We start from the raw sequence: 25545 nt of genomic DNA, 5'->3' as shown, positions 1-25545 counted from the left end.
GCACAGTCACCAGCATCCAGGTGGCTGGGTCGGAGTCAGCATGAGGTGATTAAGCACGTGACCAAGCAGGCCACCCTCGAAGCTGTCAGAAGTGTGTGTTTTGCTGGGATCCTCAGCCTGGCTTTCCGTCACCAGTAATTTTTTCATCCCCGTGTTCAGTGTGCCCACCTGCGTCAGGACGAGGCAGTTTTTCAGGTTTGGAGTAGGTTCCCCAGAGCACTGAGCGTGTAAAACCTGTCTGTCTTCAGTTAAAATGGGACGTGTGTAGGAAGACTGTCATTTCACAATAGGAAAAAGATAGGGCTTTGAAGCTTATCTCCCTGCCACCTCCGTCAGGGTCTTGGAGGCCAAGCACGCTGCAGAGGTGACCCAGACGCCCTGAGGGATTGAGTGTTCACTGCCTATCTCCCCAACAGTCTATTTTAAAGCCTCCTCTTGGTACAGGATGAAACAGTAAGGCTGTTAGACAGGATTGGAGTCTGGGATGTGACTGCAATGCATATTTAGAGAAGAAAACTGGACTTAATAGGAAGAAATGACTATACCCCTGGGAGTATGGTGTGAAGCTCAAGGTGATTGTTTTGGACTGGCAGTGATGATAAAGTCCCTTTCTCAGGCCTGGGAATATAGTTCAGTGGCACAAGCACCTGCTTGGCCAGTGCAAGGTCCTGAGTTCGATTCTTGTACCAAGCCCTGAGGAGAGTCCAAAAAGGGGAAAGGAGATGAGAGCCGATGCACATTGGCTGCATAACTCAAGGAACTAAAGATAAATCCTTGGAGTCACTTGGAGTCCAGTTTCCAAATCCTGCCCACTCCAAAGCTTTTACCTGTCCATCCTCCTTTGTTAACTAGGTATTGAGCCAGACCCTGCAGTCTCCCTACTGCACTCCAGCATTTCCATGTGGTCAGCCCTGTCCCTAGGAAGCTGCTTTCTGAGTAGCATTTGATTCTCTCCTGACAGTGGCACAGTGCCCTAAACAGCCACAGCACAATCATCCTTACGCACAAATGTGGTGTGGTTTGTTTTGTGGTACTGAGGCTCACACCAGGGGTCCTGCATGCTAGGTGAGGGCTCTGCCCCGAGCTGGTTCCTAGCACAGTGCTTATTTGGATGTATCCAGGAGATTGAGTTGCACTTAAAGGAATGGGCATATGTGTAAGAATAATCAGTGTTCATACTGGGATAAAATAATAGTGTTCAGGAGTTTAATGGGGAAAAAGTGCGCTGAAGAGGGCAGTCGGGAAGGGCCCAGGGAAAATGTGGACCTCGACTGGTCTTGAGAACTGGTAGGACTTAAAATGATGAGGAGTCACTAAGGCAAAGCTGGGAAAGTATGGGTTCCAGGCCCACCCAGTTGAGATCATGGGGAAATAGAGCCAGCAAAAGAGTGGCAGGTTTATGAAGATGACTCGCATGCAGAAACGTGGGTTTGTTGTAGTGGCCTTGACCATAGAGATGAGTGGTTTGGGTTGGCGGCTGTAGGCCGAGGAGTGTCCTGAAAGGCTTTTTATTGGGAGGAGATGGACTGTGAATGCGTCAGGGGTTTTGGAGGACTAGACAGACTCAGAGATGTAGGGTGAACCGGAAGCAATTGAGGGAGGTCCAGCATTCAGAGACATGTTTGGGCAGTCAGAGGGAAAGAAACGTAGCATGTTGATTATAGTTGTTCTGGCCTGCGTGACTTTCAAGATACCCCACGTCTGAGTTAGGGCAGTGGGGAGTGAAAGGAGGAACTTGGGGGTGGCAGTAGGGTGAGTGTGGGACTCAAGGAGGTGAAAACAAAAAGCCCAGTGAGGCTGCTGGCACAAGGCAGGGAATCTCAGAGGGGGATGCAGATCCAGAAGAAGAATTGTGTTTCAGTTTTAAGGGTTCGTAAGTCTAGGAATAGTCTGAGTACCTCTGGATTCCTGAAGGGTCCTCAGAGGATATGTACGCCCCATGACTGTTTCTGGTTTGTGAAGAGCTATGCAAGACGTGAAATAAGGCTCGCTCTCTTCTTCTCTCGGCAGCCTTGGATTCACACAGAACCTGGCAGATTTCTTTCGGTGTAGCTGCTTTGGCTTGGTGAAGCCCTGCGCAGTCGATTGGACATCCCAGTACACCATGGTCTTTCATCCAGCCAAAGAGAAGGTTCTTCGCTCTGTATGAAGAAAAGGATCTCAAAACTGTCATTCTGATTTGTTTCTGTTTATGATGGTGTCCTGCCAGCTCTGAAAGAGAAATGAAGTGTACAGTTCATCTAAGCCCAAAGGAAAACACGGGTGGTTTTAGAGCCATTTGGTAAAACAATGAAGGTATTACTCTTTCAGGCTGAGAAAGATGAACTATTCCTGAATGCTCTTGGCAGACACTGTTTAAAAAAAATTATATTTTTCACAAGAAAATGCAAACTACTTTTTTTGAAGATAATGTTCATTGCTTATGGATAAAATATTTTGAGATACTATATTGGCTGTTTCAAAGTAGTACTATTTGAGCATGTAATTTTTGATAAGTTATTCATCATTATATCTATAAATATGTAAAGAATATTTAAGTAGGTATCTGTTTTGCTTTCACATTTAATAAAATTTTCTTTTGTAATTGAGACTTAGTTTATGTTTATATGACATAAAGAAATTTGCAGTCTCAGGAGTGAATTGAGATTACTGCTAACCCCAGTAAGCTTTAATTTAATTTTCCATCTTATTTAGAAATTGAACATAGGCAGTCTTAAAGATTAATTACTGTGTTTACTTAGTACCATCAAAATATTACACCAGTTTGACTGTAATTACTAATTTCTTTATTCTGGAGGAAACACTGATTCAACTTTAACTCTTGGTATAATATAGACATCCCTGGGCATGTCACCTGCCTGCGGTCCCCATTACCTTTGAAATAAAAGCTGTGATTCACATCATGACCTACAAGGCCCTGAATGATACGACCGTTTCATGTTAGCAGTGTCATTCTCAATTACGCTTTGTCCTCTAATCACATTGACCTTTCAGCTCCTCAGGGATCCATTCCACTTCCTGAGGTAAGAAAATTAAACCCAAAGGGAGTCTGTGTCCTCTCTACAGTCACATAGACACTGAGTGGAGTTGGCACAATGGAGTACCAGTGACTTAGGTTAGTACCTGATACCTGCTTTTCATTCAATCAATAATCATTTGTTGAATGAAATACAAAATAAAGGTTTTGTTTTTGTTTCTTTTTAAGCAAGACTTGATCTGATCAAAATTGTATTTGAAGACTCTGATTCTTAGTTGGTGGACTAGAGGATTTCCTCAGACTATGTTCTTTCTTTCCCTTTCTTACTAAGTAAATATTCTCAAGCTGTGGTCCATAGGCCATTTAAATCAGAATCACAGGAACCAGGTGGGAATTCAGGGCTTACTTCTTTAAAATTCAGACCTCCCACTCAGATCTTCCAAGTCATTCCAAACCACTGTATTCTAGTACTTCTAACTGGTATGTAACTTGGAAAGTACATTTTATGAATTTTTAGATTATTCTACAAATGTGGAGCACCACGTTTGGCCTTACAGGCCATAGAACATGTCATTGGATGTACTCATCATGAAGCTTACAGTCAAGAGAGACAACTAATCTAAGTGCGAGTATAGTATAAGGTGCAAAATACTAAAAGCTATTGAGAAGCATGCAGATAAAATACTGTTGGAATTTAGAGGTCAGAGTCACCTTAGTGGATATGATCAAGGAAGATTTTATGGATGATGTGATTTTTGAAGGCTAGGATTTTGAAAGCAGTAAGTAGCCAGATAATCTGGAGGACATTTGATGTCTCAGATGTGTGATGGTCAAGAAAGTTAATGTGATGTAAATATCCCTTTAGTGGCTTTAAACTATAAGACTACTTCTTCCTCATACCACAATCCACTTAGCTGTTAGCAGGTGTCTTCATGCAGAAATCCAAGCTTATTCCCAACTAGTGACTCCACAATTCCCTATAGCCTCAATTCTACTGGATCCTCTGTATCCAGAGGTGCAGAGAATAGAGACTCTCCCAAGAGACCTTGGTGCCCACAACTCCAGTGTCTGTACCGTGGTGAGTACACACAGCCCACGGTAGCACACACGCCATAGGTTTGCCACCACTAGTTTAGACCCAGTCATATGTCTCAGTCATTAGCAGGAGAGTCCAGAAACTAGCAGAATAGTATAGCTGGGATGCAGAAAAGAACATTTTTCCATTCCACTGGACCACGGGGAGGCTCTTCCTTTGCTTTTACTGAAATTTCTCAGCATTAAATTGTCTCCTTTTGCATTGTAGCCAAGATTGCATTTAGTCTGACCTACATTGTCCCCCTCCTCATTCACTCAACAAATGTTTATTAAGTGCCTGCCATTTGTAGAACATTGGAGTGCAAGTGTGCCATATTCTAACAAGGAGATAAGTGGAAATTTCAAATTCTATGCAATGAGACAGCTTTGTTAATTATATATCTATTACTGCAGTGCAGAGGTGGACTCATTCTCTGACAGTTTAGGATTTATTTTGCAAAGGAGGTGACATTTGACCTATGATTTATTTGATATTTTACCAGAATAAGTTGAATTCTGGGAAAGATGGTGGAGGTTCTGTTTTCTAGGAGTTCCAGAAGGAAAAGTGTTAGCAAATTTACAGTGGGGTGGAAGCAATAGGTGTTTAAAAAACTTGAGGTCTTTTGAGTATAACTCGAACTTGTAAGGAAGAGATTGTCTAAAGTTAACTTGGAGGAAGGCAGAGGCCAATATGTTAAAGCCCTTATATGATAAACCGCTAGGGGCTCATTTGTGTCTCCCCACAATTCACATGTGAAGTGCAAACTGCCCTCAGAATGTGACTCTAAAGGTGGACCCCAATCTAGCATGACAAGTGTTGTTATTAAAAGAGGAGTTCAACACACACACAAAGAATACCATGCAAAGACAAAGGAGAAGACGGCCATCCAAAGCCAGGGAGAGAGGTCTCATAAGAAACTGACTGGCCACCCATCCTCAATGAATGTCAGCCCCAGCAAACTAACACATGTGCCAAAGAGTGAGGATGGAAGCCATGTGTCCCAGAGGTATTTTGAGATTAGAATAAGGAAGCTTGAAGAGTGAGCTGAGGAGGGGTAAGGGAGAGATCAAAGCTCAAGATACTTGAAGTTTTTAGCTTCTGTCTCCTGAGCTGAGTAACTGGTAATGCAGCAGGAAGTCCACACGGGGCTTTGTCCAAGGCAGCGTGCGAGCAGCCCTGGGCAATCACTCAGTTTAAACACAGCTTTCCTCAGGACTTGGTACATGGGAAACCCGTCGTTTAGCCTAAGATGTCGTCATCTTTGTCAGATTTTAGTTGCTTTCATTTACTCGAAATAATTTAAAGTTGCACAGAGATGGGAGAATTGGTGCTGTTATTAAAAGGATACATGTGCTTGAGCCGCTGAGAATTGGCTGAGGAGGCAGAGAAAGGGTCTCTAATTGGCTGCATTTCATTTGTGCGCCTGGCAGTTTTAAAAAACTGTTAAACCTCAGGGCATTGTTCTGGAATAAAAGAGAATCATCCTCATGTCATTTATAATGCCACAGCAAATGTCATGCTTTGTTGTCATTTCTGAGTTTTCATAAAATGTGTAAGATTGCAAAGCTAGCAATAGAACAAAAGGATCAATGCCAGCAATGTTATTATTTTTTATTTCCTTTTTAGAATTTGCTATCTTGTTCTCTGTACCCTCCCGGGTCCCCTGTTCTCTGCTGGCAGTAACCAGAAAGACACTCAGCTGGCAGATTCTGGAAGGCCATCTTCTAAATCCATGATTTCTCCCTTCTCCTTTCCCAACTGACACCCAGATTCATTCTCTGCAGCTAATTTTTTGAATTAGCTCTGTTTTGAACACTCCTCTTCCAAAAAAAACATTCAAAAACATACAAGGTACCACTAAGACATTCATTTATTGCCTCTCCCACCCCATGGATTTTAAATAATAAAGCAGTTGTTACATATTAAATTTTAAACGATTTTTTCCTAAAGATTTGTTGTTATTGCTGTTGTTGTTGTTTTTACTTTGGAAAAGCCTACAAACAATTCTGAAGAGAATGTTGTCCAAACCACAAAGGAGGCTGACTGGGAAAAGCTTCTTCTGTGAGGATCACTCAGTAACGCCTTCCGTAGTGAAGGATGTGAGAAGCAAAACTCTTTTCATTCTTTCTTTTCCACTTGGTGTGTAAGGCCCCCAAACCCGATGCCTGTAGGGCCAAAGTTTTTGGCATAGCAAACTGAATGAGAGGGAGGGAGAGAGGGAGAATGTTGATTAGCACCACTGTTTCAGATCAGGTGCAGAGGCACCGTCCGTTACTTATGAAAGCCAACTTTTTTCATAAAGGTATCTGTGAGTTAACTTTTGAATAAATGATATTTCTCAGAGATCTGCTTTTGCTTTGTTTTCAGACCTTTTCTCCTGTGAGTTGAAGAACGTGCTGTGGTGTCCACTCTTGAGTGGCACTGCTGCTTGGTCCTGGAGTGCCCCCTCCCAAACCTACAGTCACCCTCCGAGCCCCAGAGGAAGGGTGTCTTCTGAGAAGCGCCCATCAGCCCAGCTGATTGCTGTCCTCTTTGTAGGCAGCCACATTGTGATTGTTCCTCCCCTGCAGCTTTCTCCATGTGGAAATGGAATTAGCTTGTATGCTGATCTCACCAGCCACAGGATTCTAGGATTTCATGGCCTGGGAATGGTGAGGACCCTCTCTGTCCTCCACTACCAGGAGAAAGCAGCCTCCCATCAAGGGCTGAGTCAAGGACCATTCTGTCTCATCGGAAAAGCTCTGGCAACCTGTAGTCATAATGAACAATGCTCTATAAACCCTCTTCCCACTGCTGCCCTCGCTGACTCCCCCAACAGAGTTAGAGATTCCTGGAGCATCGTTAAATGATGATGTTCAACAGAGCAACAGAATAGGCCCCGGAGGCTTTGGGTGGAGACAGTTGCCTCAGTCCCAGTGCCCTTCTTTTCATGGTATTAGGAGGGAGCTGAGCCTCACTGTCTCTGCACAGGACCTGGGGGTTATAGAGAGCTGCAAGGACCAGGAGGAAAGCCAGTTCTGTCACCATGATCACTAAGTGACTGCAGCATCAGAAATCAAAATGTCAGAAGGGATGAGGGACAGACAGGAAGGAAGATGGAAGGAGGGGAAAGGGCAGCACACGGGCAAGAGAAGAGAGAGAGAGAGCATGATAAACTCAAGAGAGGCCACACACACTGCCTCCTTCCCCAGCCCTCCAACCTGCCTCCCAGGTGGACTCACCAGGGCCAGAGGCAGGCCCCTTCCTTCCTCTCCTCTACCTGGCACCCTCGGCCCTGCACTGCTAAGCATCCTCAAGCCTCTGATCCCCCTGGGTGCCTTCATGGTGAGGAGCAGAACTGGGCCAAGTGATCCTCTGCATTTCTCTTAAACAGTTTTGCTCCACATCCTGAGAGCCCACACTCTGCCCAGGTGGAGCAGCCCTGCTCTTGGTTGACACAAGGAGGCCTCTAGGCATGGTCAGGCTTACCCTCGAAGGATACCCCAAGGGAAGAGAAGTCTCCGGAGCCACTCACCTTTGCAATAAAGTTCCCCATCTTTGTCAGTGACATTTGTGGACTCCAGGCTCTTCCCACAGATGGCGCAGCGGAAACAGGTCTTGTGCCAAGGCTAAGGGGCATGAGAGTGGCTTATCAGAGGTAGCAGTGCATTTTGGTTACCTTTTGAATTTTCTAGCAGCAACCTACAACATGCTTTCCTCTACTCAATGGGGCTCTAGCCCCATCAAACTTTCCATGGTTTTGGAGAAGATGAATACAATGGCTTTGACCACTATTTCTCAGAATACTGAAAATGGATTTATTGCAGTGATTTGCACATGAGTTCCTCCAGAGAAGAACAGAGGGAAGGGCTTTCCTATGGTGAAAAGATCCAAGGAATGTGCTGGTCAAGATAGGACTTGGGGTTGGGATAGAAGGTAATGTTTGTGCTAAAGATAAAGATAGACAGCAGTGACGAAGCACACTGCCATGTATGTCATCAATCTTGTCTTCATTCTACAGTGCCCCTGACAGAGTTGCTAGGATTGTTTGAAATGTCCTGCGCTGCCTACACATTACATCTTTCCGGCTAGAGGCTGTCACAGGTCTGTGAAGGGCTGGTCTTTGTTAGTGACAGTCTCTGGGCTCGAAGCCCATCCCGTCCCAGCCTCTTCTTGACATCTAGTATCAGCAGGATATTTTCCCCTTCCTCAGGTCCAGCTCCTTTGGTGAGTACCCTGACTGTGGGCCTGAGAGACGGTTTTTAGAATACTGCACCTGAGTGTTTCCGACATCTGATGCCTCTCCTGAAACCCAGGACATCTGTGAGTATGTCATGCTGCTGTGAGGCAGTTTCTGGGTGACAACAGGAGCACGTGGCATTATGCAGCAGAGACAGGTTCACAGGGCTGACACCTTAGTGGACTGATTGTGTACATGGATCCTGGGGGACCTGTGTGCCTTGTGTCACAAGAGCTTTAGCTCACTGCCTTGGTCCTAGTACAGTGGTGATGAATCTTTTAGGGTTTTTGACACAAACAGCCCCTGGGGAACATGTACCATGGATTCTCCACTGTCCTATGAAGTTAACACGCATTGCAGCAAACTACATCTATTCTTATTTTTTAAGGACACTTCTAGGTGACAGTCACATCCCAGACAGGTGAGTGAGGATGTATTGTGATCTACAAGGGGTGATCAAACTTTACAGTGAAAGTTTGAGTAAAAATGTATTACAGTAGAGCATATATTGCCATTAATCTCCCTCTCCTCAAACCCACCTATCCCACTGTTCTTTCTGACACTTTCTGAAGCAGTTCTGGAAGTCGTCTTTCATGAGTGTCTTTGCAAGATGTGATGAAAAAAAACATGGTGTATGCTGTTGTATACCACCCAACAGGAAGTAGCCACCCACCTTATTCACAGGGTCTGGTACCATGCAACTTTTTGGCTCTTCCCCAAAATCATAATTACCATGACAGGTAAACATTTTTCTTTTTGGGGTTTACTGGTTTGTTTGTTTAGGGGTTCTGGTTTGTTTGTTGGGTGTTTTGTTTTGTTTTTTGAGACAGGGTTTTGTCATGTAGTTCAGGCTGGCCTCAGACTCCTCACAGTCCTCCTGCCTCAGCCTCCCAAATGCTGTGATTACAGGTGTGCACCACCATGACTGGCAAACATCTTGAATCGATTTAGGACAGTGGATCAGTCACATACCACAAGTAAAGACATTCAGGAAAAAGGACTTCCAGGACCACTTCTGAAAGAGGCAAGAGCCATGCGTGGTGATACACACCCGTAATCCCAGCTCTCAGGAGGCTGAGGCAAGAGGATTGTGGCAAATTTGAGGCCAGGCTACACAGAGAGTTCAAGGTCAGTCTGAACAAGCAAGCAAGGCCCTGTCTCAAAAAACAATGTCAAGAACAATGGGAGAAGTGTGTTCAAAGCCAGGGAGAGGTGTTTGAAGGAGGATTAATGTCAGTATGTCTTTCACTGTGGTACACTTTTTAATGTAAACATTAACTAATTTTTTATCGCACTTCCTGAAGGCAGTGCAGGTCTGTCCCCACCTCCCAGCAGCCCCAGTTCTCTCCTTCCCTCCCATGCATCCAGTTGTAGATGAGCAAACCCCATGTGGCGCATGCAGAAAGCCTTACCTTGCCTCCTCCCATGACTTTCTCAGCAGCGTAGACTGACTTTCCACATCGAGGGCACTTCTCAGACTCACCAAACTTCGCAGTGAACTTGGAAGGGTTGCTGGCGGTGGCTGATCGTGCCTGCTTTGGGGACCTAATGGAAATAGATTGATGAAGTATAGGCCTTCCTGGGCACACAGTGCGAGCTGCATGTCCTCAAGTGGGCTGCCTCACTTCTGCGTGCCTCTGTCTCCTCATCTGGAAAATGGAGATGATCGCAGCACCTTTCTTATAGAGCTGTTGAGAGGGTTAATGAGGAGACCTTTGCGGAAGTGCTGAGAACAGAGCCTGCGTGGCCTGCTGCAGTGGGATTAAGCAGGGCGTGGTGGCACACTCCCATAACCCCAGCACTCAGAAGGCTGAGGCAAGAGGATCACTGCAAATAAAAACCAGCCTGGGCTCCAAAGGGCAGCCTGAACTATATAACAAGACCCCATCTCAAAAAGACAATAAAATAAAATGTATTTCTTTAAAAAAAAAAATGGGATGAAACAGCCTCTGTGTTGTAAAGCATGCAGCAAGTTCTCCATGTGTGCTTGCCTCTAGTCTTGTCATTGTCCTGCAGTTATGACTGCTATGCTAGCCTGTTTGGGCTTTTCTGCACTATCTCAAAGCTCAACAGTTTGCTGTCTGAACTGCGTTGTGAAAGTCTAGGGCAAGATGGGAGGTTGATTGTTGTGCAGATCAGATCCTGATAAACAGCAGTGCAAGGGACTGATGCTCTCCTTGTCACAGTCTAAGCTGTCCTGTACCCAAGGTCACTTGTCCCCATGAGCACAGCGTCCCAAAGAGAGGACAGTAATAGCCCCCACGTCCTTAGATCTTTTGGTGCGTCCATGTACATTCTATGGCTCGAACCTTGCTACAACCCCATGAAGTATGCAGCATGGAGGAGAAACTGCCCAAAGGCAGGCAGCTCATAACTGATGGGACTGAGAGATGAAACCTCCAGGTGTAGATTCTTGCCATTCTTTGGACCTTATCAAAATAAAATGAGCTGTAGATATCGGAAGGAGGGCTTTATATAATACAGGGTAGAGAATGCAATCGCTATATCTTTTCTTTATGAAAAGTCTCAATCCAGGCCTGGTGGTGCATACTTAAAATCCTGTTTCTCTGGGAGGCTGAGGCAAGAGGACCATAAATTTAAGTCCCAGCTTGGGCAATTTAGTAAGACTCTGTCTCAAAATGAAAATAATTTTTTTAAAAGGTGAGCTGGAGATATAGCTTCATGTGAGGGTCCTGGGTTTGATCCCTAGTACCTAGCGGGGAAAGGTTTCCAGCTGGGATGTGGTAATCAAAGAAATTAACAAAGAGTTCTCTCTTCAGGATGATACTCACACATCCCCCCACTTTTCCAGGCCCTGTGGTGGGTTACTCCCTTGTGAAGGAACCAGATGGCCCCTTAGATGTCCCAACTGCTCTGTGGGGGAGCCTCAGAGAATACTCCCACAGTTGGGCAAGGCTTTTCTGGCCAGGCCCTCTGCAAGGCTGAGCCTGGATACCAGCTGACCAGGCAGCAGCTGCAGGCCACTGGCCATCATACAAGATCCTCAGTTCTGGGCCAGAGGTCAATGTGATCATCTAGAAAGCGGGCTGCGAAGCAGGCTGGTAGGGGGAGGTGGCCACTATTATGTCCCACTTTTCAGGATGGTGTTGGGGGAAATCCAGCAGTGCTCCTGCAACAGGCAGCCAGGGAGACGCACGGACGACTTGTAATTGGTTATTTCCTCCTGAGACTCAGCCCATTCCCGCTGACCCCTCCCCTATGCTGTGGACATTAGCCATCTTCCAATGGAAGGAAAGAAGTCTTTTAGTGACAAGCACATAGAGAATGACCATCCCCTTCCCACCATATTTATGTGATTTACACAGAAACCCTCAAAGGGGAGGAAGAAAGACGCCATGTAGTTTTGGAAAGGTCAAACAATAGAACATCTGTACATTCCGGGTTTTCTCTTGACATGCAAAGCCAGAGCCATGGTGTAAGAGTAATTGCCCTTAAGAAAGGCAGATCATTACAGACCCCTTTGGAGCGATGACATATTGTTAGAACTTGGTCAGAGTGAGTATTCCTATTGTCGTCAAGTCAACAATGGAGTCCATTCTCCCCCTTCCAGAAAACGTTGCTATGGGAACGGAATGAACTGTCCTGGTAATGGGAGACTGTAACAGGGCGGGGGAGTGTGGCAGTAACTCACTGTTGGAACTGCAGGCCGAGGTGCTCCCCTGTGTCTGTGCTGAGACAGCCGGCGCCTTGTCCGTACCCGATCCCCTTGGGGCCGTACCTGCGCCCATAGCAGACCTTACAGTAGATCTCTGACTCGTGAGCAGCTACTGTAGTGCTGTCGAGAGCCTTCCTGCAGGCCACTGCAGAGAACAGGAAGAAGGGTCAGGGCTGGGGTTGAGATCCTCCTCCCCTGGCTTGCATCCCCAATACCTTTGCTTGGAGGCGTTGGGGCCAGAACTCAACTTTGATTGCTGTCTAGAACATGTCTGAGTTGCTGACCTGAAGAGGGTCCCATTTTCACAGTTGAGGAAATTGGGACACATAGAATAGAAAGGATGTGTACAGTGTAGCCAGCAAGAAAAGGGCACAGGCCAGCATGTGGTCTTAGATCTGCTGAGAACAGTGTCCCTGGACAACAGATCCCGGCAGATGACATCAGGAAGTGGGTGCATGCATGTGTGGAGGGGGAGTGTGGGGCTGAGGCAGGAGGGGAGCACTCTCTGTACTTATCATGGCCTTTGAAGGGCAGTGTAAGGAGGCAGTCAACATGGAGACCAGTCTGGGTGGTCCAGTTATGGAAGCAAGGGAGGGGCAGAAAGGACAGACCTGACTTGTGCAGCCCTCAGGCTTCACTAGCTCTGTAGGATCTCATGTGAAGCAGCCCCAAAGATAAGACAGCCCACACCCCAATCTTTCAAAGAGAAGATCTGTAGGAAGATGTTTGTTTTCTTGCAAACTTGAATAAAAAGACTTGCAAAGATGTGAAAAAGTCAAGTATCTTCTTCAAATATTTAACCATCTATGTCAATAAAACATTGATTGCGAGATGTTACTTGTTCTCATCTCATAAAAACTCAGAGAACCTTCGTATCTCACTCTCTCTTCACATCTTCCGCCAGTCACTCTGGGGGCAGCTGGTCCAGCTTGCTAAGCAGCTCACCTACCCTTCTGTCTGAGTCCTTGGAGAGCAGCCCAGTTTCCCACTTGATTAGGAGACAGACACCTGCAAACTGTATCTCAACAAGCATTTGTCACACTATTAGCATAACAAAAGACAGCTTTGCAATACATAAAGATTTCCCCAATGTAACAATTTGCTTTGCAACAATAATCCTTAAAGACTGTTGAAAGGGATGGTGCTTGTAACACTGAGATTATAGCCCAGAAAAAACAAAATTTACATTAAATTTATTTTCCTCTTTTTTAAACGATTCCATCAAATGATCTCTATGAGCAATCCAATGTGATATGAGGTTGTTTTTGGCCACAAGCCTTCTTCAAGTAATACTTTATTGTTAAAAATTAATGTAATTGAATAAAGGAGTGGAAAAGAAGCCAGACGTTGTAAGGTGTGGTTGCTAGGGCTTGATGGCTGTGGAGCCAGGGAGACCAGCATGTGGCAGAGTTCATTCAATTATCTTGGCAATAGTGTGTGGGTCGAAGTTTAAATGCATCTGTTTTTGAACACAAGGCAATCTTTTCATGAAGAATAAAATGGGGGAATATTGTATATAGGGGCATAGGAAGTGGGTGCCTGTCTCTGTTGTTACTTTTAGCACCCTCCACACTACTGCTCACATATTTGCTGATGGTAGGTGTTGGATTCCAGGAAGACCAGTGTATTTTACCTTAATAGACCCAGGGCATGGCAGAGGCCTTAACCAGAGTTAGTCCTCCGTGAGCATTTACTGAATGAATGAACTGATGAATGAGAGCACATGGCAGTGGGAATCAATGCACTGTCCATAATTGTACAGCAGCAAATTGCAGAACCATAGCTGATCTCAAATCCTTGGACTTCCACCGTCAGGGTTTGTATCTAGTTGTCCCTCTAGAGCCTTCTGTAGTCATTGGTGGGGCTTTTCAGAGGTGGCTGGGTCTAGAGTGTGTGGTGCAGGGACCAAGTGTGTGATTACTAAATCAGTCCACTGATTGGTTTGGTGTAATTCTGTTGGGATTAAGGGTGTGAGTGTTACACCTGCTCTATGGAGAGGACCCTGCTGAAATATACAGAACAAAAAGAGAGCCAATGCGGTCTCATCTGGCTGCTTGCTGTGGACTGTTTCTCCTCTGCAATGCCCCTCTGCCATGCCTGCCACCCTGCCTTGCAGTTAGCTGACTATGGACTGATACCCCTCAGACTGTTAAGGCAAATAAACCTTTATTCCTTTACCTTTGGGTGTCACATATCTTGTCTCAGCAATGAAATAAGTGACCAATACACCTCAGCACAGTTCACCAGCCTGTCTCCCACTTGCCCTGGCCAGTTCTTCGGCCTTTCCCTGACTTCTCACCAAGGAGAACTATGCTGTCCTATACCCCAGCCATTAGCCACCTGCTGACAGGAAGCCTGAAATACATTTTGTATATCAAATACTCGGTGCAAACACAAAAGAAAGGTAAAATATCCCATCTTTATGTGATATGTGACTACACATTGAAATTGCAATATTTTAGAAGACTGGATTTCAAAATTCTTCTGGAGCTTTTGCTAGGCACACTTTTTCAAACTAGACACGTTATGTGTATAGCTTGTATTCTATTTCTTTTGAACAGCACTGATACAGAGGATTTGGATGGTGATAAATTATGGTTATTTATCTAGAAATCAGGAGAACACTTCCTAGAGGATGAGCTAAGGTAGACCTGTGCTCTCTGAACACGATTTCTGGCAACCAAAAGTCATCTTGTGAAAATAATACAAAAGAACATGCTCCTCCCTGGGACTCTCTGTACACCCCTCCTGAAACTTCTCAGATTCGCACCCCATGTCCCACCCCTTCTGCCGTGACTCCATTGAACAGGGTGTCTTCTTGCTACCTGGCCAAGACAAGACACCACCTACCATGGACAGCTTCCTGTTCCCACACAGATCTCCATGTTGGTCAAAGGAGAGAGAAACCCAGAAGGCTGGATTTCCAGACCAAGGCCCTCAGGTGACGTCTTCTCTGTATCACGCTACGTGGCGAGGGACAACCATCTCCATTTTATAATTGGGGCTCACAAGGATAAAAAGTTTCCCCAGGGCTACAGTCAGGACACAGCAAGGCCCAGCCTCAAACCTTAGTTCTTTTTACTACAGTTCCGGTGTTCTTTCCAATATCCCTCATTTAAAGACTACTAGACATTTTTTTAAACAAAAGCTAGAGGGTTCTGAAATGAACTGTCTTACTGATGAATGAATTTTGGATAATTGTGATAGTAATGAATAATAATGATGACTATGAGGATGGTGTAAGATAACTTAAAAATAATTACCCATGATGAAAACCCAGTGCACCATTAAATCTGCCAACCAAATCACTCAGGGCAGGGTACCCTCATTTTCTGTCTCCTCCTTTGATCATTACGTTTGCTACCTGCATACAGATCACACAGCTGATACAACGTCACTATTCCCAGCAGTCTGAGGATGGAGTGTCTCCCTCTCCTGACGGATGGAGCCCAGCCCTTTAGGTTCTGTTTGAAACTGCTTGCTGCTCCATGGCGCCTTGCTGCCCCTGGGCAGAGCGTGGGGGTGTGGCTGGATGAGGAGCTAGATAGGGAGGAGCCGATCAAATATCCAGCAAAGCACAGTCTTTAGCCAGAGCCACATGAGGAAGCAGAGAAAGTAAGTGGCCGTTTCAAAGCGATGGGGCCAGGGTCATCCAGAACAGAACCAGCCATCAGGAAACTGAAGTGTGCAATCTTGTCAAAGAGTAGTGGCCTGGGAGACTGAAGGTGCGGACTCCCAGGCTCTGCCTCACGTGACCTGAGTTTGGAGACTGAGAAATGATTCTACCGACAGTCACATGATCATGGCAGCTCAAAGCTCCCCCAGTTCTGACATTTGTGAATCTGTGTCCGGTAGGCAGTGATAAAGACTGCCTTCATGGAGACCTGGTGACCAGCCCACGAGCTTCAGAAACGGCACAGAAGTGTTACCCGCTACCTGACACAGATTCTTTCTTAAGAAAGACAAGTCACAGCTGGCTTCAGTGACAGCTGGTCCCTGGACAAGACAGAAGGCCAAATCCACTTTGGTTCCAGATAATCGCTGGCCTCCTTTCTCTGCCAAGTCACACTTGGTGAATGTCGCCGCTGGGTCAGGGTTTTCACACAGAGCACAGGGGCGAGCCAGCTTATCTTGACTTGGATGCAGGGAGATGGCCTGTGAGCCGCATGTGTGTGGAGAAAGAGCTCAGGGGGTACTGTTCTTCCTCCAGGGGGCCCACAGGTGACAGTTCTCACGAGGCCCCTGGCCTGGCTCAGGTGGACTGACAAACACTGTGAGGCTGGATAAGTGGTTAAAGGAGTACTTGAGATGCTCCCCTAACCATGTATGGGGGTGCACGCCTATAATCCCAGCACTCTTGGAGCCTGGGTTAGGTGGATTGTGAAATCTAAGCCCACCCCGGGCAATTTAGTACACTTGGTGAGTTAAAGTCTCTTATAGGAAAGGGTGGGAGGTGAGGATGTAGCTCAACTGGAAGGCCCCAGAACCAGAAGAAAAGGCCCACTTTGCTGCAGACACCCCACAGGGTCCACCCGACTCACTGCAGTGGAAGCAGGTCTTGTGGAAACTCCTGCCGTTGCACTGGATTTCCTCTGCATGGTAGACCGTCTTTTCGCAGGCTCCACACTTTGCTCCTCCACCCCAGTTTGGCATTTTGAAGACTCGCTGATTAAGATCACGTCTAAGAAAAGAGAAAACCAGTACCAGGTGATATCAGGAGTGAACCTGAGTATGCGATCACCTGAGGACCAGAATCCAGCTTCATTTGTTCAGTGGTTCATTCATTCATTCATTCATTCGTTCATTCTGCAAACAACTGTTCTGTGCACTTAGTTCAGACACTCAGATGGCTTTGCACGGTCCCTTTATCACTCTGGGACTGTTTTCTTTCCCGTAAATTCCAATAACATCCGACCCTGTGTGAGTCTCACACAGTTCTCAGATGGCCCAGGTGGCTAATGTTGTGTATCTAAAATTACATACAAATATTGCAGTCATTTTTCCACCTATGGTTTAAAAAATTGTCCCATCAGAAGCGGGAGTCACCTCAGCCATTGACGTTATGCTTCTAACCCAGTGCCTCTCCAATCACCCAGGGCCTCTGGGAACACAGATTCTGGCTGGTCGGGACAGGCAGTGGTGATACCGCTAAGCCTTTGGGTAGCAAGTTCTTAGCTTATAACGTATGACATTAAAAACCTCTTAACTCAGGTTTATTCCTCACCTCTGGACAGCCGCTCTTTTAGACTGTCATGGCTCTGGCAATGAAATATATGGAAGTCTGCCCGGGCTGCCAGCACTGTACTCGACTTGCTGTGACAGAGAAAGAGCCGCCTGGCTTCTCCTTGCCTCTTCCCACCTAGGTGATGAGAGCCGTGCTCCTTCCTCCCTGTGGCCTCACAGAGTCATTTGGAAAGGAAACAACCCCGTGCAGCGGGAGAGGGCTGGACACAGTCCGCAGCCCTGGAGGGGAGCCCGTGTGTGGTACCGATGCGCCCCAGACTCGAGCCCTTTGTGGCCACCGTCCCAGCATACACTGTTTTCACTACAGGATGACATTTAAATAACGCTGTACTAGGGGAAGAAGAGGACTTTGAAAAGTAATATTTCACCCCTAATTCCAGTGGGGAAGCTGAAGCAAGGGGTTTGCAAGTTCAAGCTCAGCCTGGACCACTCAGTGACTCGGTGAGACCCTGATTCAAAAAAAACACTGAAAAAAAGAAAATAGCGGGGCCTGGGGTTGTCACTTAATGCAAAGACTCTCGGTTCTATTCCAACAACAAAGAATCTTGTCCTTTTTTCCAGAACAGAACTGAAATAAGCTGATGATATTCAAAGAATTGTCTGAAGTCCCACAGCCACTGGGCAGCTGTTTTCACCAGGATCCTCTGGGTTCTGAGCAGCCTGGCCCATCCTGTTGTCACTGACCACTCCAACTGGCCGCTTATGACCTTCGCCTTCCCTTCTGGGAAGCCTGTCACCTTCTTATAATAACCTAAGCCTCCTGGGTCAACGGCTCTGGCTTGGGTCGCTCAGTCTCACAACAAAGACGGTTTTTGCTAAGAGACAAGGAGTAAATAACAAACACCACTGAGCTTGACGCTGGGCCTACAGGGAACGTTCCAGTCTGAGCGTCTCTGCCTGCTCAGGAAAGCTGGGGGTTGGGCAGGGACATCCTCCTGCCCTCCTTGCGAAGCAAGCAGGCTTTTCCATTTAGTGGCATTTCAGAAAATGACTTCGAAAAGGAAAGCATGTAGCATTCTTATTCCTGCAGCTCATATTGTTAAGTATGGTGGAAAAGAAAGAGATTTTGCCCTGCAAGGCTTGGGGTGGAGCCTGTGTTCCTTCTTTCCTTTGTTCGTGCTCTCATCCATTTGCTGTGCAGTTACTTTCTGACTATTCCGATGTCAGGCACAGCACTGGGTACACAGGAGCAGATTGAAGAGATGGCACTTACAAAAGTGAGTAATTTTTGTCCCCTGGCATTGAGAAGCCACGTTTTAGTGTGAAAAACAGGTAGGAGGCAAACTACTTTGGGCCAGAGAAAAGTCTTGCATGAAGCACTATGGAAACTAAAGGCATGCAGTGAATGCTTTTTAAGGTTCACAGAAGAGATCACACCCAAATGAGGTTTTGAAGAATGAATAGGAGTTCAACAGACAGAGAATGTGGGGGAAGGATATTTCATGCAGAAGGGAGAAGAAAAAGACAAGCACACAGAAAGACTAGGAAATGTAATATCCTTTAAAAGACCCTACATGGTTTGTTTCAGCTTCATTTAAATCACAGAACTTTGAGGTCTGTCTGATCCCCTTCAAGATTGTCTGATGCCCTCATTTACAACTCAGATGTGCCATAAAAGGTAAATGTTTTCTTAGCTGATTTTATTATTCTGAGACCCATCCTTCTCTCGTGAAGCGTAATACATTTTTTAGAAACCAGTACAATCACATAGTTTAGTTTGTGTTCATTTTGATCCTTGGTTTCAGCATAATAGAAAATAGAGCAGAAATGGATATATTTCATCTAGGAATGTGACAGTGACACTTGTGAAATTAATGATGTGGAAATTTTCAATGAAAATAACTCTAGGTCAAATTTCTCATTTCACATCTTCAGTGGAGATTTCACGGGCGAGCCCTGCAAGTCAATGGGAGACAGAGCCTCCTAGAGGGTATACATATATTTATATATAAATATCCTCTATATCCCCCCAAGAGGCAGATCTGGGGTATATTCAACAATTACCTAGACATACTTTTCAAAATGAGGATAAGATTACTGATAATACCTTCTTGACAGGCTAATGCATCCTAGCAGAGCCTGCTTTAGGTGATTATAAATATCTGGCATGCATTCATCAGGATTTGAAACCCAAAATAGAAATCTGTAAGTATTAACAGATACTCAGCTTCATTTCTAGACATGGAAGTGTAGAAATCAAATCTAAATGCCAAAAAAAAAAAAAAAAAAAAAAAAAAAAACCTCACAAAATCAAAACAAAAAAAATCTCTCATTATCTTCTTTTAGCATTCACAGCCCAAAAGGTTTTTCAAAGCATTGTGAATCCAAAGATGCAGATTCTAACGTGAGCTAATGACCTTGAACTTGAGGGGAAAAACGTTGATGATGTCCTCTCTTCTCTCGAATAGGACCACTGGGAAGATCATGGAAATACGATGGAATCTACAGCAATACTGAGGAGCTGTCACCTGCTTTGTTTCAGGTTATTCAAACAGCATCAGTGTGCTAATTAAGTCATTGTGATTTAAAGCACCTCCAAGTCCTGGCTTACAAACATAACCTAAGTTGCTTTGGAATTCCTGTGTTTCAACACTCCAGGCCAGGCTCAGATGTGAGTTTACCCTGGCACTGCAGCAAGAGATGGGCCATTTGTTTATCAGCGTTGCCTGGAACTGGCAAGGGTCACTGAAGGTGGGACACCAAATTTAGGTTTGCTCGTCACTCAGCTCCATTTATCGCCCAGGCCACCATCTCCATCGCATCGCCTGGTACTATGCCCTGGGCCAGTCCCTGAGATGGCTGTGCTGTCACACGCAAGCTGTGGGTTAGGTCCAAGATGGGAGAGACTGGGAATCTATGGGCAGCAGCTGGAATGCAGGGCCCTCGGTGCCAACTTGGGACTGGCAGGATGCCAGTGGAGAAGTCTGGGACCCAGTCACAGACCCCTTGGTGTACACTCAACTATGAGGCTTCCAAGGAGGTTGTACTGGGCCTGTGGGCAGTGGGTGCTCTCAGTCAGATACAGGCTGGACTTTCAGCTCCTTCCTTAAAGCTGTGTGATCTTGGAAAGCCATGGAAGCTCTCTGAACTTCAATATCCTCTCATTTTCCTTCCTTCCTTCCTTCCTTCCTTCCTTCCTTCCTTCCTTCCTTCCTTCCGTCCTTCCTTCCTTCCTTCCTTCCTTCCCTCCTTCCTTCCTTCCTTCTCTCCTTCCCTCTTTTTCTTGTCTTCTTCCTCTCTCTCCAGCCTCTCCACCCCCTCCTTCCTCCAACTGTGGAGAAAGACGACACCTTAGGGCAATAGTCAGCATGGTATAGAAAATGGTCATTGATATTCAATTTCTTCCTTGCAGGGGTCCACTAAAGAATGGAGGACTGAACAGAAGACTGGAGAGCAGCTCAGTGGTGGAATGCCTGCCTCCCATACATAAGACCCTGGGTTCAATTTCCAGTACTGGAAGAAAATCAAAACAAAACCAAAAAACCACGCAGGACAGTGCTACACATCTGTGATTTTAGCTACTTGGAAGGCTGAGGCAGGAGGTTGATGAGTTTGAAGCCAGCCTATGCAACTTAGTGAGAATTTGTCTCAAAATAAAAAATACAAAGAGGGCTAAGGAAGTAGCTCCATAATAGTGTATCCCTGGGTTCAACCCTCATACCACACACATACACACAAATCTTGGAGGAAACCTTAGATTATGACTTTACATGGAGACTTCAAGTGACAATGCCGGTGTTTAGCTCCGTGGTTCACTGCATCTCCCACCAAGATGCCTGACTCCCCACAGTGAGTTAAATCTTCTGTACCAGTGGACATGGGGACACACACCTGATGGTGAGGCGATGCTCATGGGCCAAGGAACACAATCTGGGTGTCACTGAAGAGAACACATCTGGAACATAGCACTGGACACCTCATGGAACGCTCACAACAGCCCTTCAGTTAGGTACCATGGCAACATAGACTTTGCAGATGGGGAGACAGAGTCTATACCACTCTCCCAAGGTCACCAGGCTGGAATGGGTCCCCTGGTTAGATTGCAACTCTGATCCCTGCGCCCAAAGCCATGTTCTCGTTTTAATAGTAGCTATTACCATTTACTATTCATCAGAAGCTTTACAGTCATCATCTTTAGTATTGACAATAGCCCCAAACAACAAATTTTGCTATCCCCATTTTGCAGATGAAAAAACTGAATAGAGAGCTTAGGTAGCACATGTACGGTCACACAGCTAGCCCAAGTGTCAGAGCTGCAGGTCACACCCAGCTAGCCCGGCTCTGTGGCTATGCTTCTCAGAAGCTTCTTACAAATGCTGGGGAGCGGACAGTCACCAACGCTTCCATCAACCAGACTTCCCCAGGATGGGGACTGAGATCTGACAGATCCGATCTGTTGTCTCCAACATCCAGGGAGAGGAACAGGAATTTCATTCAGTAAAATACAGAATTTTCTAAAAGTCAGCACTGTTCAAATGTGGAAAGGGCTTGAGAGTTCTCTGTCACTATTGATTTCAGCTCTGGTGGCAATGAGTCATCCAAGTGGCACTGATACTGTGAAGCCGCTTCAAGGGTCCTTGAAGACCTGAAACAGACTGGAGGATCTGAACTCTGGTGGAAGCCTCTCCCTGCACAGATGCTGCCCTGAAGTACCCTCTGCGATGCTGCCTCTTCCCCGGCGCAGGTGAGACTGCTGGCCCAGTGTAGTGAGACAGCATGGGCTTTGGAAAGAACCAAGTTGGTGACTATGGGTCACCAACCCTTGGACTTGGACAAACAGCTCTGATCCTTGAGCCCCGTCCTCAGGCTTGGGAAGTCAGGATGAGGAAGCTTTTCTGAGAAGCTTGTTTTTAGGTTGAATAAGACAATAATCACTAAAATGCAATTTGTCAGTGCTACATATAAATCACAGCAGATATTCAATAATGTAGTTGGTTTATCATTACTGGTGGTAGTGGTACTATTTCATCTTTAATTTTCAAATCCATTCTCTTAATAAACAAGCAAATCCATCCCCTGTTGCTTTTTCTATGGCCCACCTGGCTCAGGCTATCAACCAGCTGTTTCTTAGCCTAGGAGTAGGCCACACGGGTGTAGCCAGGCTATGAGAGAGGCCACCTGGTGTCCTTGCCTTCCAGTCTGTGGAGACCCTGAGTCTCTCCCATGCACAACCCCTGCCTCTCTTGAGCAGCTCTGGTTGAGCTCATGTGGCTGATGATGTGGGCTTTGAAGGGAAGCATGATGCCCACCCTAGACAGTGACCTTGTAGGACACTCAAGGGCGATGACTTCCTCTTAAGGCTCTGAGCACAGATGTGTCCGCAAAGCCCCCAGTCACTGGCACTTTCTCAGAGCCGGAGAAGCAGAGGATTCTTCTTCCCAGCAAGAAAATAAACCCTTGTGTTGGCTCACCACTTTAAAACTGGGGCATGGCAGAGGCGGCCTTTAAACTAAGGCTGTGACACATGGTCCTGTTATGGCTCTTCTGAAACTAACTCCGAGTCGCGCCCTGCTCACATGTGCCAAAACTCACTCTGTCCTTTCCTCATTGTAGGTCACGTTGTACCTTAGTCTAAATCCTGGCTCCACTTCTCGCTTCCATTGTGACCCTGTGCAGGGACTACGCTGTCTTAAACATCAGTTTCTTCCTGAAACATTACTTTTTCAGGATTTTCTATGACAGTTCAATAAGTTCTTACTTATTCTGAGGCTGCCTTGGGCAGTCAGGCACCCATCAAATCAGTGCCAACCGCTGCTGGGGTGAGTCCCCAGCCAAGCTCAGAAGAACTCTTCCACTACTCATGGCCCTCAAGACAATCGCCCTCCTCTACTTTCCTTCCTAGGCTGAATACTTGCAGTTTTTCACTTTTGCAGCCTTCCTGCTTCTCCTCGGCCCTGAAGCACAGCCTTCACACAGTCGTCCGGACCTCGTCCAGACGAGCTGCACGCTCGTCATGGGAAGTCCGCCTGCTTGGAGCTGCGTCTCCTGGCTGTTGTGTTCCTGGGCCTGTGTCCTTCCTCTGGTAAACCAAATTAATCATCTTCTACTTCCTGCTCACCTTGCTCCCCACTCTGACCTCTGGACTTCATCATCACCCTGCTCTTTAAAAGAAATTCTCTACAAGCCATCAGATGTGGGCGTGTGGTTTCTCTAAAAGACCTTGAGTATTTGTACAGTTTTATTAAACTCCCCGAAGTACTTTCTCGTACTCTGTCCCATTCAGTTCTCACAAATCCCTTCGAGACAAGTGGCTTACTTTAATTTCACTGTTCAGAAAAGGGGAGCTGAGAAGCTAAGGGATGTTAGGAGCTAGACTTTGAGCTGACCCCATGATGGATGCTTTTTATTTTCTTCTCAGGGCTTCCAGGATTTCTGAATTTGTTTTCCATCCACCAAGGCTCTATTGCTGTCTCCCTAAGGGGATTTGCTGGTTGGTCTGGTGACCACTGGTGCTCAAACCCGTCTCCTTCCCCGGCTGCCTCTCTCAGCCTCCCGGCCTCTTCTATCTCGATGGCTGGTCTGTGTGTCCAGGTGACAGAATACCTGTCTGTCCAGGCGTGAGGATGGCACCATGCCCTGGGTCAGCTACTCCTCCTGCCTGAATGCCAGAGGTCATTTCCACTGACCACAAATGACTGATTTGTTCAGAAGGGAACCAAATCAAATCAGGAAAATCCCCCACATTTTCTGGGGGATTTTACACATGCACTGGGGTGAAATGAATGTGACCGTCGTTGAGATTTAATCACAAAGGTCAGCTGGGGACACAGGCTGGCCCACTTTGCCACTTCTCTTCCGTTCGTGCCACACTGTTCCTGCATGACACTGCCTCTGCTGCTGCAGCCCTGAGGCAGGAGAGAGCTCATCAGAGCGTGTGTCACTGCAGTCAGACAAGGTTCCCTGGGTGGTCACCCAGTTCTTCCTTCCTGGAGAAGCCACTGCTTTGCTCAGGGAGGAGCAGAAATTCAAAGCGGCAGCTTTGATCTCTCGGCAGGGCTTCCAGCCAGGCCACTGCTTCAAAGCACTTCTCAGTCCCAACCACACTTACGCCTGCCATTCACTGAGTATTAAAAAGAAATCCTTGACTGAAACTTACCGGAAACTCTGGGAATCACGCCTTGCCCCCGCTGGGCATTACACTCCCACTACACAAACACTCTTAATGAGTTTTCATCATAGTCATGTCTTTTGGGAGGACTACTTTTGATTAATTTCAAATGATTAACAGCAAGCTTGTCACTGAACATCTTTGGATATAAAATCTATTTGAAACCAACAAGCCAGTGTCTCAGTCTTTCACTTCCTTCCTTCTAGTTTGGGGGACAATGTCTTCTGTAGCAATGTGGCGGTTACCACTGCACTTCATGGTTTAGAAAAATGCCGCCATGTCCCTATCAACTCTTGAGGGAGAGGTGACAAGATCCCAAGGACAGGAAGTTTCTGACAATCCCTCACCCACTAGTTACATGGTGCTTTTTGGATTAAAATGCAAGCATCTTGACTTTGGGTCCAGCGAATTCTCATTATTTCCTTCTTCTTTCTGCCATCCGACTAAGATGACAGGAAAAGCGATTTTAGGCCAAAAGTAACTCCTTACTCAGTTTTCGGTCCCTGAGTTTCCCCTGAACCACCAGCCCCAGAGAATCAAACCCAAGGCCTCATGCATGCTAGGCAAGCACTTTCGCGCTGAGTTCCAGCCCAGATCCTAAACCCCCAGATATTAATCAGGCCTTTAATACTTTTTAAGCAATCACTAGATCAACACCAAGATCAAGCATAACTTGAGGAATCTTGCACAAAGCCAGACTGGATGCTGGTACATGAGACGTAAAACACTCAGTCCCTCGGTGGGGTCCCTTTGGGTCCCCATCAGCCACTCAGACAGCCCTCACCAGGCTCACATGCCTGCTTCACTCCACTCACCGGTTCGCGTGCTCTGTGTCGGCTCACTGAGTGGGGGGGGGCTCTTGCCCTCTTTAAATATATGGAGGCTGTTAGCAGCCTTGGCCTGCGAGGGAAGGGCAGGAGGGAGGCCGAGGGGAGAGCGTGAGTAAGACACAGCAACACAAGTGCTATCAGAAGCTGAAAATAGCCTGTGAGCAAAGCCCCGAGTTTTGTTCCCCCCACACCAGCTGGTGGCTCTTGAAGACAATATCACTGGACTTCTATTTTAATTGTCAGTTTCCTACAGCACCAAGGGACCCATTTGTGTACTATATGATTTCCGGTCAAGCGCTTGGGGTAGAAACAGCAGCAAAGGATTTTGTATCTAAGGACCAGTTCTCTGGACCCCCACTCCACTGGCTGTGCTAGAAACTGACCCAAGTTACCTGCAAATGAATCAGGAGCCATTT

General features: G+C 46.3%; 2 protein-coding genes across 4 annotated transcripts in view; one reads left to right on the top strand and one right to left on the bottom strand.

The window, feature by feature from the left end:
- The window catches only part of Zdhhc13 (zinc finger DHHC-type palmitoyltransferase 13), a 44699-nt gene extending 41793 nt beyond the window's left edge, over positions 1-2906 (top strand). For all 3 annotated transcript variants that reach the window (XM_063256810.1, XM_063256812.1, XM_063256811.1), the window contains one exon: positions 2011-2906. In XM_063256810.1, the coding sequence (XP_063112880.1) occupies positions 2011-2149 (139 nt within the window). In that variant the 3' untranslated portion in view covers positions 2150-2906. The remainder of the gene's footprint in view (positions 1-2010) is intronic.
- A 2998-nt stretch (positions 2907-5904) lies between these two features.
- Csrp3 (cysteine and glycine rich protein 3) lies at positions 5905-25308 on the bottom strand. Its single transcript, XM_003462602.4, has 6 exons — positions 25115-25308; positions 16489-16628; positions 11924-12092; positions 9684-9816; positions 7567-7660; positions 5905-6247 (listed from the first exon to the last, which is right to left on the bottom strand). The coding sequence occupies exons 2-6, from the start codon at positions 16598-16600 to the stop codon at positions 6171-6173; spliced, it is 585 nt and encodes a 194-aa protein (XP_003462650.1). The 5' UTR covers positions 16601-16628; positions 25115-25308; the 3' UTR covers positions 5905-6170.
- Between the last annotated feature and the right edge of the window lie 237 nt (positions 25309-25545).

The sequence above is a fragment of the Cavia porcellus genome, unplaced genomic scaffold (assembly GCF_034190915.1).
Source record: "Cavia porcellus strain 051 isolate PalLab524CR breed Dunkin Hartley unplaced genomic scaffold, mCavPor4.1 scaffold_9, whole genome shotgun sequence".
Lineage (NCBI taxonomy): Eukaryota > Metazoa > Chordata > Mammalia > Rodentia > Caviidae > Cavia > Cavia porcellus.
Note: the sequence above shows the minus strand (reverse complement) of the source record. Positions and strands in the feature narration are given on the sequence as shown.